Raw genomic sequence first — 16,419 nt, 5'->3', positions numbered from 1 at the left:
TTTGTGGTAATTATAAATGAACATCCAGTATTCATATAGTTCAAGGTTTGTCCATACTCATTTTATTTGGTGAGCATAAATCTTTACATAGAATTATTAGTTGTCTCCTAAATATAGAGAAACAGAGACATTTGTGTTAAAGAACTAAGGCCCTGGGCTAGAATATATCTTAGTCACAGAGTGATAGGTACACCCCAGTCTCTGGGGTCCATCGCTAGTATACAAAAATTAGAAAACAAAACAAAGCATGGTTGACCTTTGTTCAGGAGCCTCAGATCTGAAGACCGTCTTAACGTTTGACCTGAGTAAAAGGAGGGGTAGAGTTAGATGATACAACGAAGAAACCAGGGCTTCACAGGAGAGGTATATCTGAATGTTCCAGAAGGATATCCATTTCTTTACTTTGTGCTCTATGATACTCGCATGCATGCTAGTTTTCCTTTCTTTTTAATCGTTCACTCTTCTTTAATGTTTCATTTTTCTTCCATGGAAGTATACAAGTTTCTGTTGTCCGTGAGTTGTGAGTCTGGGGGAGAGTCTGACCTGGAGCGCCATGGCTCGAATTCCAAGGCAGGTCCCCACGTTCTGTGGGCAGGGCAGAGATGGCAGTGGGCAGCACAGGCCCAGGAAGATGGCGTCCTCTGCTTCTGGTGGAGTGTCTGGCTTCAGGAAGGAAGTTCCTATAGAGCGTGAAGTGTTTTTGAGGAAGGTGGGAGGTTGTATTTTCTCAGTAAGACATTTCTTTCGGTGCTGCTTTTCTCTAGACCCTGCTGGAGGATGCGGAGCGGTGCAGGCACAAGATGCAGAGCGCTTCCACGCTCATCAGGGGCTTGGCCGGAGAAAAGGCACGGTGGACAGAGCAAAGCAAGGAGTTCGCTGCACAAACCAAGCGACTCGTAGGTCTGTAAAATTCCCTTACGAACGGGCTATTATAGTCACTTGATAGAGGCTTAGCAAGCTTAAGCTTTCGTCAAACAACACTGCATTACTTCAAACGCACGTGTGTATGTGCAAACACACCTCCCATGTGTGCATGCGCAGCCGGTTCAGAGGTTTGGATGATGTTATCCATGGGCTGATGACCTTTACAGTTATTATGATCAGGTCACTTTTGAATTCTACTGAGTACACGGAAATGTTACTTGATACTGAATGAAGGCTCTGTCTTCTGAGCTGCTGTGTATCAGTCTCTCACTTGCAACAAAACTCAAAATCATTCCATGTTTGGTTACTTGCTAGGCCACTTGGGCCCTGCTTAACCACGATCTGCATATTTATCCAGTGGCAACAGCAGGTGCTTACGATTTGATTGGAGGAATTTAAAATTATAATATGTAGTATGCAGTGACAAGGATGATTGTGCCATATTTCACCGGTTTCTTTTTTTGTGTGTTTTAGGGGATGTATTGTTGGCTACAGCTTTTCTGTCTTATTCTGGCCCATTTAATCAAGAATTTCGACACCTGCTGTTAAATGATTGGAAGAAAGAAATGAAAGCTCGGAAAATTCCATTCGGAAAGGATCTAAATCTGAATGAGATGCTGATTGATGCCCCCACTATCAGTGAATGGAGCCTCCAAGGTCTGCCCAACGATGATCTGTCTGTCCAGAATGGAATTATTGTCACAAAGGCATCTCGTTATCCTTTGCTAATTGATCCGCAGACTCAAGGCAAGATCTGGATTAAGAATAAAGAAAGCCAGAATGAACTGCAGGTGATTTGTGTTTGAGTATGCTACTGCTCAAATTTTATCTCCTTAGATTACTGAGAATCCAAGAATAAAGAAATGTTTAAAGCTATGCATACAGTTGAACGATCCCAGGAAGAGCAGAAGCAGATTCGCTTTAAGCCCAATAACAAAAATCTCTTTTTTAACCATCTCATCACTTGCCTTTGTGTTCATCTTCATGAAGGCCATCTTTCAGTACCCTCAGACTCTCTTTGATAAATCCAGAAAGGTAGAACTGTGGCATGTTATGTGTGCAGCACTCACAAGGACAGTTCCTGATTATTACTATTTGTCACTAAGTTTGTTGTGAGGAAAAAAGAATCACATAGTGTTTCCTGGCATATCTGGCAAAGGAAACAATGGAAATGGGGTAAACTTTCTGCGCCATTTCACCCAGTAGATTTCCAAATTAAGGTGTGCTTGCCTCCTGTTGTTAGAGGCCTTTAGCCTTGTATGGAGACCTGTCTGTGGAGAGTAACCTGTGACCTTGTTTTTAGATCACGTCTCTAAATCACAAGTACTTCAGAAACCACCTGGAAGACAGTCTTTCTCTTGGAAGGCCTTTGCTTATTGAAGACATTGGGGAGGAGCTGGATCCAGCTCTGGATAATGTTTTGGAGAAGAACTTTATTAAAGCTGGATCTACCTTTAAGGTAGGTTAAACTCAGATAAAAACATGCAGAGTCAGGGCTGGGAAGATGGCTCAATGGTAGAGTGCTTGCCTTGTATGCATGAGGCCCTGAGTTTGATTCCTCAGCACCACATAAGCAGAAAAAAGCCAGAAGTGGTGCTGTGGCTCAAGTGGTAGAGTGCGAGCCTTGAGCTAAAGAGCTGAGGGACAGCACCCAGGCCCAAAGTTCAAGCCCCATGACTGGCAAAAAAAACCCAAAAACAAAAAACCATGCAGAGTCAACATGGAGACCCCATCAATATGGGATTGTCTTGCTAGGTAGCAATGCAAATTAGAGTCGATAGTGAATGGAAAATTTCTTTGATGTACTTCCTGATCGAAAATATTAAAAAACCAATCTTTTTTTGTATATCTAATTTATTTTTATAATCAAGGCTTCTTTGCTTCTTTCCATCCTAATGGCTTGAAGCCAAGTTAATGACAGTGTGTGTGTGTGTGTGTGTGTGTGTGTGTGTGTGTGTGTGTGTGTGTGTGTGTGTGTGTGTGTGTGTATGAGAGAGAGAGATGGAGCTTGAACTTGGGGCCTGAATGCTGTCCCTGTGCTTTTTTTGCTCAACACTAATGCTTTACTACTTGAGCCACAGCTCCACTTCTGGTATTTTGGTAGTTTATTGGAGATAAAACTCTTATTGACTTACCTGGCTTCACATCATGGTCCTAGATCTCAACTTCCTGAATAGGATTACAGATGTGAGTATACAAATCATATCCAGTCACAAAACTGGATAAAACAGTACTCAAAATATACAAAAAAGGAAACAGCAAAGTATACCCTTTTCATTATTTTTAATTTTCTTTTAAAATAAAAGGTGAAGGTTGGTGACAAGGAAGTAGATGTTATGGATGGCTTCAAACTCTACCTCACAACCAAACTGCCCAATCCAGCCTACACCCCAGAAATAAGTGCACGAACCTCCATTATTGACTTCACTGTCACCATGAAAGGCCTGGAAGACCAGCTGCTGGGGAGAGTCATTCTCACAGAGAAACAGGTGGGTGAGGTGTGGCCGGTGACACTGCCTTTCTATTGCATTGTGTCTTTCACTGATGAATGTAAGTTGTCACAAGGCTTCTCCTCTCTTATTCCTACGAATCCCAAATCAGTTGTTTTTAATCTAAAAGAAATTATTCACCAATTATGCACCCATGGTTTTCCTATATGTCCCATTTATCACATTGATCATTGGTTGCTTTCTCCATATCGATGATGTATCTATGAGACTATCATTATTTTGGTCTCCAGTTGCTTACTTTTCATGAAAAGTTTGTTCTAGTTGGACTTCTCTTTAGCTGTTGACTTTCAGTTTTCTCATACACATGTAAGTTTTCATTTCTTTGATTCCTTCTATGCTTTTAGAATAAGAGATGTAAACTTTCTGTGCCAACAACAACTGACATTATATGTTCTGGAGAGTGCTTTATGTGTGACGGAATAGATGATGTGAAGTTTTGGAACTTCTGATTGTAGACTTTGGTCAGGTACCCTCTAACTTCCAGTAAAAAGTGGCCAAGAATTATATATATATATATATTTCTTATAAGCCTTTTCTCAAGTCAGTGTTTCCTTTAGGATGCATGTGAAGCTTAAGCTCTGAAATATCGAGACTATTAATGAGACCACCATGGCCAAAGTGTGGGAACTCTTGAAAATACTACTGACTTTCTCCAGAATTTCATAGCAGTGAGCATAGTTTCCTTCATGGCCCCTTCCATGCTGACCTGAGGATTTATTAGGTCAAAACCACTGGCAACACCTTTGAGTCTTCACTTCCCACCATCTCTTCTTTCTGTGTGTCGTATCCAGCCTGCTCTTCTAGCTCTATATGTGTTACTCTCTTTCTCATTCTCTTCTGTTCTCTGGCCTTCTTTTCCTTTTTCTCCAAATTTTCTCTTTATTTTTAACTTACTGCATGTGACTCATAGATTCATAAAGTTGATAGTAGCCTTAGGAACCTTAATCCAGCTTCAGAAATGTATGTGTCTTGGCTGACCTCAGCGTGTCAGGAGCCAATGTTGTAGCTCCAATCACAGATTAAACATTGAGCTAATAACAACCTTCCATCTTTGAGTCCTCTGTTGGATCCCAATAGAGTTAGTTTGAGAAATTGAGCACTGTCATGCAATGACTTCCAGAAAGATTGAGGTTGTTGCTCAGCAGCCTGTGTTGCTGAGAACGTGGGAGTCGCAGGGGTGTTCCTGTAGCATCTGTCACGTGTGAGGGGTCTGCTTTTGCCGACAGCGTTGGCTTTGGGGTGGTCAGGAGCCCCAGTGCAGTCTGCACGATGCGCTGTCTCTTAGTTCTATTACTATATTCAGTTGAGATGCATGTGGTTTCCTTGAAAAAAGTCATTCACTTTTGTGATGTTAGAACAAAACAACACAAAACCTGATCACAGCACTGAGCTGTACTTGTTGGCAGTGGGGGCAGCAAGGGGCGGCAAAGCTTCCTCGAGAAAATGTCGCTCAGTCTCACAGAGCCAATATGGATCCACAGCTAGACTTGTTTTTTCTTTTTGGGGAAAATCAAGTACCTTCAGAAAAATGACTTCTTTACTTTTGTCCATACTGATGGTAACCGATTCTTTCAGCTGGGTACCAGTGTCTCACACCCCTCCTCCTGACTATTCAGGAGGCTGCATTCTGGCCATCTTGGTTCTAGGCCAGCCCAGGCAAAGTCCTCAAATCTCCATCTTCAATAAGGGAACAAAATGCCAGACTAGACTCATGGCTCAAGTGAGAGAGCACCAGATATAAGCAAGCAAAGCGAGTGGGAACATGAGACCCTGAGTTTAAGCCCAGTTGCTGCACAAAACAAAACAGAACAAAAACTTCTTCTAAGGAGTATGGCCAGCACCAGTAGACAAGTGTTCTGTATACATAGCAGAAGGCAATCTCACCCTAATGCTCATGGTGATGCAACATGTATCTCTTTATTTTCTAAAATAAAGCCTTATGATGTCGACATGAGTTGTTGGACTTACTTTTTTAAGTCGGCTACTTCCTCTAGGAAGCCTTTTCTTTTTTGTCTGCTCTTCTCATCATTTTCTGGAACCTGCTCCTGCTGCTGAATGGCTGAATAGCCTTGGTGGTGCATGGTGGATAATTGGATGTGAGCTGATCTCTGGTGCTCTGGGTGATTTCCTATAATCTAATGACCTCATGGAGAATGGCCTATTTCTATGCCTTATAGATGCAGAGAAAAATACATTTTAAGCCCAAGTACTCTTTTGATGTCATTGACAGTGCAGTATCTCTGGCAGCCATCACTTCCTAGATAACTATAAATGGAAACTTTTGTTGAGTCTAGGTGATTCAGGAAGTTGGGAAGTCCCCACAGTTAGGAATCAGCATTGGAGAGCACTGAGGAGGTGTGGGCGTGGATGGAAGACAGCTTCACTGCAGTGGAGTCCTGCTTCTAGGACAGTGAACCTTCCTGCAGAAAGAAGTTTTGACCCAGGAAAGGTGATTTCATGAATTACCTGCTGTCTGATGTCTGGGAATAGAGGTGCAGGGGGAGGCATTATTAGCAGACATAACCTGGTGCTCATGTGTGCTCACTCATATACTGGACATATGTTCAAGTCCCCCCTCGTCCCAAGGGAACAAAACAAATGCAAGGAAACAGAGTTGATATATTCATTGCTTGTCTGCTTTTGTGGCACTGAGCAAAGAATCTAAGGCCTCATACTTGTTACCAAATGCTTTGCCACTTAAGTTATGCCCTTACTTTCCATTTTTTAAAATAACTTTTTGAGAGTCAATGTCTCATTAATTTCGCTATTGCTGGTTGCAAACTGGTGACCTTCCTGCATCCATCTGCATCTGTGCCACCATGTCTGCCTAGAAAACAGGATTTTAAAATGATTTCATTTAAAAATGATTTTGAAAGTGATTTCACAGTTTTCTTTGTGCATCAATATTTATTTATTTATTATTATTTTTAAAGCTGCATTCTCTTTTTGGTGACTTCTATTTATCTCTTTTATTCTAATGGTTTTATTAATTTTTTTGTATCTGTGGTACTAAGGAATCAAACTCAGGGCTTCGTGCATGCTGGGCAAGCACTCTGCCACTAGGCCATACTCCCATTCTACATTCATTTATTTTTCTCAGTCTTAGGGATTAAACTCATAGCCAGCATGGAAGAGATCTATAAAATTTTTTCAGCAAGGATAAAGCCTTTTTGATAAAGAAATAGGCTTGTGTAATGTAAAAATATAGTAGACATTGGTATCATAAGCTTACTGGTGATAGAAAAAATACTTTCTGTAATCCCATTAAATTTTCCATGTTAATTACCTGTGTAAAGGACAAAAGAGAAATTACCTTTGCTAATGAAACCTTGTGACACTTTGAAAACTGAAAACTGAATAGTTCCTTCCATGGACTGATTTCAGAAAATTTGGTCCTAGCTCAGATTTATGTACACAAATAATTTTAGCTTTCCTTTGTGTCTTGGTTAGGGCACTTTTATGAGCATTTTATAACAAATATATTTATGAGTTAAAAAACTTTCTGAAAAAAAACAAAAAAAACTTTCTGTACTTTATTCACCTGATACATTGTTTCAACAAAAGTTATCATAATCACAACTTCATAAAATTTTTCAGTTTGCATATATTATGTAGTACACTTAGCACAAATGTTTACCTCTATCTGAATATCTATCTGTATATCTATCTCTATCTATCATCTATCTTTGCTAAAAGATCATCTATTTGATGAACAAATGCATTTTTCCCTATTACCTTAATTTAAAAAGGACTATGTTTTTATGTATTGGTGGAGCTAAAGTGGTAATTTAACAGAAATATGTTTATATCAGCCATATAAATGAAAACACCTATCAAATCATATTCCAAAGTAGATCTTAAGTCTTTTCATTTTGAATAAAAACAATAATTGTTCTATTTCTCTCACACATAATAGTTCTTTTTCCCATAACCACAGTCATACTCTTATGTTCATTTATTGCCTTCTATTTCATACACAGATTGTTTATGCAATTCCAAACTGCACTTTAAGTTGTATTAACTATGTTTAGTTTATTTGAATAGACTTCAAACTTGGGGTGGTAGAATTCTTAGTGTTTCTTTAATTGTTTGGGAATGTGGGAAGTTACCTTAATTGGCTAATTTATCCAATTAGCGTTGGTAACACTGATAATTATTTTGAACACAACCATCACTGTACTGCTTTGTCTGTTCAGTTACTATTAAGCAATAGTTGCTTGATGTTTACTTTATTGCATATATTACTGCCATTTTTATTAGTAATGGCTTTCAAAAGCAACACGGAAGCATGCTTTTAGCTAAAACCCCAGGCTTCTCAAGTAGAGATGAAATGTAGAGTGTAACAGATTTATAAAATACGTTGAGAACTTTGGACCTTTCCAAGTAACTAAAGAAGATCCTCTGGATGACTGGGAAAGTGAAAAATGATCACAGAGGAGGAACAGGAGGTCCGCAGGGAGACCAATGATAGCCAGGGAAGAATTAAAGCCTCAATGAGGGCTGTGGTGCTAGCTGGGAAAAATGGACAGAAGATAAAAGGTAACTGTGAGGGCAGAATTGAGATGAAGTGGTGCTGATTGTGGCTGTGTCCCCTGGCGACACAGAATCTTCAGCATTCCAAGCTGAAGATCTGAAACTTCCCTTTCTCCTCTCTTCTAAGGGACTTCATTACATAATTGCACAATAGTATGTGAAATTATTTGTCTTGTATCAAGTTTAAGTGTACATTCATTTTTTTCAATTTTAAATGATCCTTAAGTAGTTGTGCAAAACGGTTGCCATGTAACGCAGCAGTTTATGAATGTGATACATCTTGATCAATGCTGTGTATTTTTATTGGCTGTAGTGTGAAGTTTTAATACATGGGTACAGATCTGATCAAAGTAAGTGATACAGCTATCACCTCCAACACTTATCATTTCTTTGTATTGGGGATATTAAAAGCCTCTTGACTATTATTTTGTAATTAGTTATTGTCAGCTGTAGTTATACTATTGTGAAGAAATGATGTGTCTTATCTAATTAGACGTACGTACAATTCCTCTCTCCATCCCTTCTCAAGCTCCTTACCATTTCCAGCCATGAAAATCATTATTTTTCTCTTATGAAGGTATTTATTATTTTTAGCTTCCACAGATAAGTGAGAATATATATTTCGTGTTTCACTTAACATAATGTCTTCTAGGTTCTTCCATGTTGCTGCAAATGACAGGATTTTACTTACTCTTATAGCCGAATGATATTGCTTTTTATGTGTGTGTGTGTGTGTGTGTGTGTGTGTGTGGTATGGTATGGTGTGTTGTATGTGTGTATGTGTGTGTGTATGTATATGTGTGTGTCTAACACTGATAATGATTCCTTATCTTGGCTATTCCAAATCATACTGCAGTAAGTACAATAGTGTAGATGTTTCTTAAGTATTGATTTCCTTTCCTATGGATGCATACCTAGTAGTGGAACTTACTTTGTGACAACTGCCAAGTTGATTGTTCAGATGTCTTACTTTCCCAGTGAGCATTATTGTGCTTCTGACATTCTGCTGGAAATGAATCAGGAAGAGATGGAAGGTAAGAGACACATTGTGAGCAACCATCTTAAGTCTCTGGCTTAGCTGTGTCGCTGGCGATGTCCTCACCATCATTGTGTTAGCTATTTCTATGTCGGTTTGGCAAATGAGAGACCTGAGGCCTGTGGAGTTATAGATGGTGCATGTATTGATTCAAACCTGTGCCTTCTGCTGTCAAGATGTCTCCTTCTCCTCCCTTCTCATCACCTCCTTTCCCTCCCTTCCTTACCTTCTTTCCCTTCCTTTTCCTGCCTTCCTTTCCCTTTCCCTTTTCCTCTCCTCCCCTGGCATTCAGAAGTCAAGAACTTTACAGTGTTCACCTGTAGGAACTCAGAATGAAGATTATGATTTTTTTGAAAAAAATTTAAAACATGATGACTTTATTTTCTAGTGCAACTCTAATGGGAGGACTTTGACGGTAACTGTTATACAAAGGAATTTTATAGCAACCATAAAATGTCACATGTTTATTCTAATTTCCCCCTTTCTTGAAATGTGAAATTCTCATTTAGTGAATAAATGAATTCGAATAACCACCAAGGAGGCTTTCAAATGTAGCCAGATGGAAGCAATAGTACAGGTTTTTCTGGAGTTGCCACAGCTCAATAAAGAACTGATGGAAGTTTGGAAATGTTTTTTTTCTTAAAGATAAAATTTGTCTTTTCTAAAATAACCCTGGACCTAGCTCCTGGGTTTTAGATCATGAGATAAACATTTGGTAGGGTCTTATCTACCACAGCTATACAATCAGGCATTAACTATGCAGAACAGAAAGCAGAGACCATGCGGGTTTTACCATTATAAGCTTTATTTTTAACTCCATGTTTCTCAGTGAAAGAACTTGCATAATGATTAACAATGACAGTTTTGGCTAGGTCTAGCTCCTCTTTTCTCTATTTATATGAATTATATGATTCACCATGGCTTAGATGTCTAGTTCTCTCAAAGAAGAGTGGAATAAGAAGCCCTCCTGGGCCATATCCTGAATGCTCAGAGTGTTTTCCTTTCTGAAGTTGTTCTAGGAATTTGAATGTGGCACTTTATGTCCAGAGAACTTTGCACTCCTTGGACACAAAGTGAGTCACACTCCAAATTCCAGAAGTACTTTCTTGTGACTTTGTTCTTCAGGCATCTGCATTTAACCCTAGACCCAAAGTTATATGGAATTATTCATTATTTTTTAAATTATTAATGTGGTTTGGTCCATTGTGAGTGTGCAATATATTTACAAAACTTTTCAAAAGAAATCCTGAATCTATCTTCCTTTCAAAAAGGTAAATTTAAAGTCGGGTACCATTGGCTTACATCTATAATCCTAGCTTCTCAGGAGGATCACAGTTTTTAAGTCAGCTCTGGGCAGGAAAGTTTGAGAGATTCTTCTCTCCAATTAACCACCACAAAGCTGGAAGTAAAGTGTAAGTCAAGTGGTAGAGGGTTAGCCTTGAACAAAAACGCTCAGGAACAGGGGCTGGGAAGATGGCTCAGTGGTAGAGTGCTTGCCTTGCATGCATGAAGCCCTGGGTTCGATTCCTCAGCACCACATAAGCAAAAAGAAAAAAGCTGGAAGTGGTGCTGTGGCTCAAGTGGTAGAGCGCTAGCCTTGAGCTGAAGAGCTGAAGGACAGCGCCCAGGCCCAGAGTTCAGCCCCCATGACAGGCAAAAAAAAAAGAAAGAAAAAGAAAAAACGCTCAGGAACAGCATCTAAGCCTGGACGGAGTTCAAGACCCAGGACTGGCTCACATACACAAACAATTTAACTTTACTGTTTTACTATTTTCCATTTCTTTTTAATTCTTTTTTTTAGCTTTGATGTTATAATCTCTCATATAACTCTCATGTAGAATTTACTTTGGTTCCAGCAAAGTATTATCTCTGTTGTCGGGGAGGGGCATGATGGGGCAGGGGCATGATGGGGGGATAGCTCTTTTGTCACATTCAATGTCACTTGCATTTCCTTCTTTGTTCCTCTCCATGATGCCAAGGGAAAGAAAGAACCAGAGAGGAGAATGAAAGTCCCAAACTCCACTCTTCTAGCTAACTAGAACAGTTCTTTTTAGAAAACATGCCAAAGCTTTACTTCTTTTGGAGAAAGGGGAAAGTTTTTTCAGGCCAATATTTTTCAGTTATAACCCCTGCTTTCACTATATTTGATGTCAGTATAACTTGTGGAGGAGATGGGGAAAAACCAGTTGTTTAAGGTTACAGGTGGACCTGTTGCAACAATAAGAAGTACAAGTTGTCATGTCCAAAACGAGATTTACAACGTCGGTGTGGGGGGCAGGGGGGAAGGGGGGGGGAAGGAGAAGGATTGGGATTGGTGGGGAGGGGGGAGGCTGGGAAGGGATGTGAAGGGTAAACAAAGGAGGAGGCTGCAATGCTTGGTAAGAAATGTACGCATTATCCTGCCCATGTAATTGTAACTCCTCTGTACAGTATGTTCACAAATAAAATAAAATAAAATTAAAAAAAATCAAAATTTAATTATGTTAGTTTCCTTTTTTTTTTTTTTTTTTTGCCTGTCCTGGGGCTTGAACTCAGGGCCTGGGCACTGTCCATGAGCCTCTTTGTGCTCAAGGTTAGTGCTCTTCCACTTGAGCCACAGTGCCACTTCTGGTTTTCTAGTGGTTTATTGGAGATAAGAGTCTCATGGACTTTTCTGCCCGGGTTGGCTTTGAACCGTGATCCTCAGATCTCAGCCTCCTAAGTAGCTAGGATTACAGATGCGAACCACCAAAGCCCAGTGATTTTAGTATCTTGTCGAACCAAGGTGTTATTATATAGACAAGTCTGGCCTTGAGCTCTTGATACTTCTGCCTTGACTACTGAGTCCTAGGATCACAGGCATGAGCCACCATGCTCAGCTTTTTAGAAAATGTGTTTTTTTATTGTAAAAATAGTATACAGAGGGTTACAGTTACATGAGTAAGGTAATGAGTACATTTCTTATTGAGCATTGATTGTTACCTCCTCCTTTGTTTTTTCCCTACTATCCATTCCCTCACTACCTCCCAGCTGCCCCCTACCCCCCCCCAAGTTGTAAAGTTCATTTTCAACATAGTGTCTTATACATCCCATTGTTACCATGCTCTGCTTTTAAAAGTTTCACTGTCAAGGTATCTATAATATCAGCTTAGAATACCTACTTAGCTATGGAGAATTACTTCTCATAGACCTGGATACTATTTCACCCAGCACACTTGAAATAATCACATCCAAACAATGGCAAACTCTTTTAAGAAAGAATATAAACTGAATAAATATATAGAATCTAAGGTTTGTGTATTTGTCTTCAAATAAATTTTACCTTTAAAGAATGACATGGTTGGAAGTGGCACTATGGCTCAAGCGGTAGAGTGCTCTCCTTGAGCTGTCAAGAGCTGAGGGACAGCGCTTAGGCCCAGAGTTCAAGCCCCATGACTGACGAAACAAAACAAAAAAAGAATGACATGGTGCTTCACACAAGATTATGAGACTCTAAATCAAAAACTAGCTAGGCATGGTTACACATGCCTGCAGTCCCAACTATTTGGAAATGTGTAGGAAGATTGTGAAATGAGTCCAGCCAGAGCAAAGGTACAATGAAGACCAACATGGAAAACAAACTAAAAGCAAAAGGACCATGTGTGGAGCTGAGGCATTAGTTAAGCAAGAAAGGCCTCAAGTTAAATTTCCAGTACTGATATATACACGCACACATGTGCGTGTGCATGCACACATACACACACATTTTTACTTTTGCGGCAAGATTATATTTGCCTTGGTAAATGTAGTCACAAAAATACAAGTATTTGGCCTGGGAAGATGGCTCAGTGGTAGAGCACTTGCCTTGCATGCCTGAGGCCCTGGGTTCGATTCCTCAGCACCACATAAGCAAAAAGAAAAAAGCCGGAAGTGGCGCTGTGGCTCAAGTGGTAGAGCGCTAGCCTTGAGCTGAAGAGCTGAGGGACAGCGCCCAGGCCCAGAGTTCAGGCCCCATGACCGGACCCCCCCCACCAAAAAAAAAATACAAGTATTTGACCTAGGAAATAAATGAATGACAATAGTATACTGACAATATTTTTAAACAAGCTTCTAGAGACACCTCATTCTATCTATTCTTCCTTTTATCAATTTTCTTCCTTTTTTGTTGATGTTTATGAGTCTTGCTGTCAGCTATGATAAATATAGTAAAATACAGATACTCAAGAGCAGCTGACTGGGTTCATTACAGAATGTTCCTTCCCCCAAATAGTTAATTTATGAAGGAAATGTATTTATGCAAATTAACAGGAATTGGAGAAAGAGCGAACTCACCTTATGGAAGATGTAACTGCAAACAAAAGAAGGATGAAGGAACTTGAAGACAATTTGCTTTACCGCCTGACAAGTACCCAGGGGTCCCTGGTGGAAGATGAGAGTCTCATCATTGTGTTGAGCAACACCAAGAAGACAGCCGAGGAGGTGACACAGAAGCTGGAAATTTCTGCTGAGACGGAAATTCAAATTAACTCAGCCCGAGAGGAGTACAGGCCTGGTGAGTCTAGTAATGAGGGACAAATGCCACTGGAAATTGGAGCAAGAAAGGAAATGAGAATTAGAGAAATTGAATGAAGTCAGGAAATGATACAAAGGACTTTGCAAAATGGGGCGGCCAATTAGAGTTCATGGCATTGCTTTTGAGAAGTTCTGTAATTTGGAGGTGGAAAAAAAACAACCGAACTATGTAATGGTATAAGCCCTCTAGATGCAGTTCACGGTAGTCAGGAAATCTTTCAAAGTTTTTATGCACTGAAGAATAAGAAAAAAAAGTGAGATTAAAAAAAGTCTTGACTGGAGATGGGTGGCATTGTAGAAATTAGTGTGGTACTGTAGTCTGTTCACTAGTTCTTTAGCACTTGAAAACTATGCCAGTATTTTGTTCACAGACTTTGTGCTAGGAAGGCGGTTCCCTGGTGTTGATTCTCATTTGCAAACATATATTCACTGGCAGCTGAATTAATCCCTCATTAGATATTCAATCGGCCATCAGTTAGTAATTTATCACATCTCCTAGGAAAACAGGTGAAACTGTCTCATCAGGAGCCGTACCTTTGGGATTGCTTATTTTGCAAACTTGAAATAAGTATTAAGTACAGATTCTTCACAAGCTTCAGAATGAGGATCTAAACGCTGGCCATATCTATTCCTGGGCGACAGTGTAAAAACCTCTGAAATTCCTTGGCTGTCTTGGCTGCCTATGCTAAAATATAGTAAGATACATTGACAAAGGTGTCCAGTGGTTCTGAAATGAGAGGTACCATTTGCTTAAGACATAAAGTTTGTCCATAAACATAGCATAGATGAATAAATAAATGAGCATTGCTTTCTGTCCTTTTCCTGGTAGGCCCATGGAGAAGACAAAGTAACAGAACACATTTTAATGTAGAGTCTAGGCTGCTGTGTCTGCAGGTCTCATTTATTTTCCACTCACGCAGTCCGTGCAACCTTGGTCTCTGTCTTTCAGTTGCTACTCGAGGCAGCATCCTCTACTTCCTCATCACGGAGATGCGCTTGGTTAATGAAATGTATCAGACTTCGCTCCGTCAGTTTCTGGGCTTGTTTGACCTTTCCTTAGCCAGGTACGTCTGCATTCAGGGAGCCTGGCTGAATTCTTTATCCACGGATTAGAATGATGACCTTACATTTATGATTTCCTTCTCCTTTGTTAGGAAGTCTTTTTTTAAACCTTTTCCAAAGCTCAGATTAATGTAATTACCAGTGTGTTAACAAATCATTCTGATTCATCACTTTATGCTCAGAGAAAATTATACCAACTCTTCATCTGCTGATTTGAATCCTTTGGTTTCAAGTGTTTCTGCTAACCAGGAAAATTCCCAACACATTGTTGTGAGTGATCATGCCCTGTGGGTAAAATTGATTTAGACAATGTTGAGGATTCCGTTATGTGATTCCATGTTGAGAGAATACTTGTTATCTTCGATTTAGGAGGCTTACACTTGATGCATAAAAACAAAAACGGGCCCTCTAAAATTACTTATTCTCTTTTAAAGACACTGCTTTTAGAGACAACTGAAAAGGGCAGTGGGCTGCACCTGATTTCAGTGTTTTCTCCCTCAGGGCTGGCAGGAGCCCAATTACAAGCAAGAGGATCGCTAATATCATCGAGCACATGACGTTCGAAGTGTACAAGTATGCTGCTCGCGGCTTGTATGAGGAGCACAAATTCCTGTTCACTTTGTTGCTTACCCTAAAGATTGACATGCAGAGAAACCGAGTCAGGCACGAAGAGTTTCTTCCTCTTATTAAAGGTCAGTAGAATGCATTGTACACAGAAGCAAGTGTCAAAATCATTCCGAAGGCCCTTGGCTCTATTGGAAAATTATATTTTGCTCATAGTGGCTTCCTGGCATTTCCTTTAAGATGTGATTATGTGGCATTTTTTATTTGCTCACTTGTTGAGTGAATAATGGACACTTCCTGAAGACCTACTATGTCCCAGAGTATTGACATAGGCATGCCAATGATCAAAACACCTTGTCAGAGTGCACATGGGTTCCGGGAAGATACATCACGTAGTGAACGATAAGTTAATTATGTAGCACGGGAGACAATAGTGTATATGGAAAACAACAGCAGGAAATGGGAGAGGGAACATAGGTATGAGGAAAGATGGGAGAAGTTTGAAGCTTTTAATGGAGTCCTCAATGTTATCTCTTCAAGGCTTTCTTTAGAGGTGGGTAGGTGGTTGAGACTTGAAAGAGATGACCCTCATAGGCAAATTCAATTGTTTTTTTTTTTTTGTGCTGTTTTATCACATATGTAGATCTATGTACCCACAGCTGTATTCAAGGTACAGGATGGGCTCACCACCACCAAATCTCTGCTAAGCTACCTCTATAAAGCCACTGCCCATCAGAGGGACATTTAGAAGAAGAACATTGAAGGTAGGGAACAGACAGTGTTCAGGTGTCTTAGTGGTAGTTAGTATGGTAAGAAGGAGCTCTAGGAAAATGATCAGTATCACTAGAGCACAGAGGATGAGCGGGTTGTACAGATCGTCCCACTGATTATAACTCTTCACTTATCCAAGTGTTGATTCCAGGTAGATCCCTTGGATCATTAGAACAATACAAACAAATGGAAATCTGTGAGACAAAGACTTGTAAACATGCTGTGGAATGTTTGCTCATAACAAATTACCCACACTAAAACTTACTTGTTCCCAGTTCTGGAGGCCAGGGCACAGAAAGATCATCTGGGGTGTGGATGGCTGACTTTTCATGGCATTCTCTCATGGTAGGAGGCAGAGCAGAGCAGAGAAGCAGGTCTTGTTCTTGCCTCCAGTGGGAGCACGGATCACTAACTGTGGAGGAGGAGCCTTGATGATCTCATCTGACCTTCACACCCACTGGCTCCGCCTCCTGAGGCCAGCAGAGTTGG

At 40.1% G+C, this 16,419-nt stretch overlaps 1 protein-coding gene across 1 annotated transcript in view; it reads left to right on the top strand.

Annotated features, from left to right (window-relative positions):
* The window catches only part of Dnah5 (dynein axonemal heavy chain 5), a 211,410-nt gene that overhangs the window by 161,006 nt on the left and 33,985 nt on the right, over positions 1–16,419 (top strand). The window contains exons 62-68 of the mRNA XM_070042196.1: positions 765–900; positions 1,399–1,715; positions 2,228–2,383; positions 3,231–3,413; positions 13,270–13,513; positions 14,483–14,597; positions 15,097–15,287. Of these exons, the coding sequence (XP_069898297.1) occupies positions 765–900; positions 1,399–1,715; positions 2,228–2,383; positions 3,231–3,413; positions 13,270–13,513; positions 14,483–14,597; positions 15,097–15,287 (1,342 nt within the window). The remainder of the gene's footprint in view (positions 1–764; positions 901–1,398; positions 1,716–2,227; positions 2,384–3,230; positions 3,414–13,269; positions 13,514–14,482; positions 14,598–15,096; positions 15,288–16,419) is intronic.

This window comes from Dipodomys merriami, unplaced genomic scaffold (genome assembly GCF_024711535.1).
Source record: "Dipodomys merriami isolate MVZ:Mamm:240054 unplaced genomic scaffold, mDipMer1.0.p SCAF_32, whole genome shotgun sequence".
Lineage (NCBI taxonomy): Eukaryota > Metazoa > Chordata > Mammalia > Rodentia > Heteromyidae > Dipodomys > Dipodomys merriami.
Note: the sequence above shows the minus strand (reverse complement) of the source record. Positions and strands in the feature narration are given on the sequence as shown.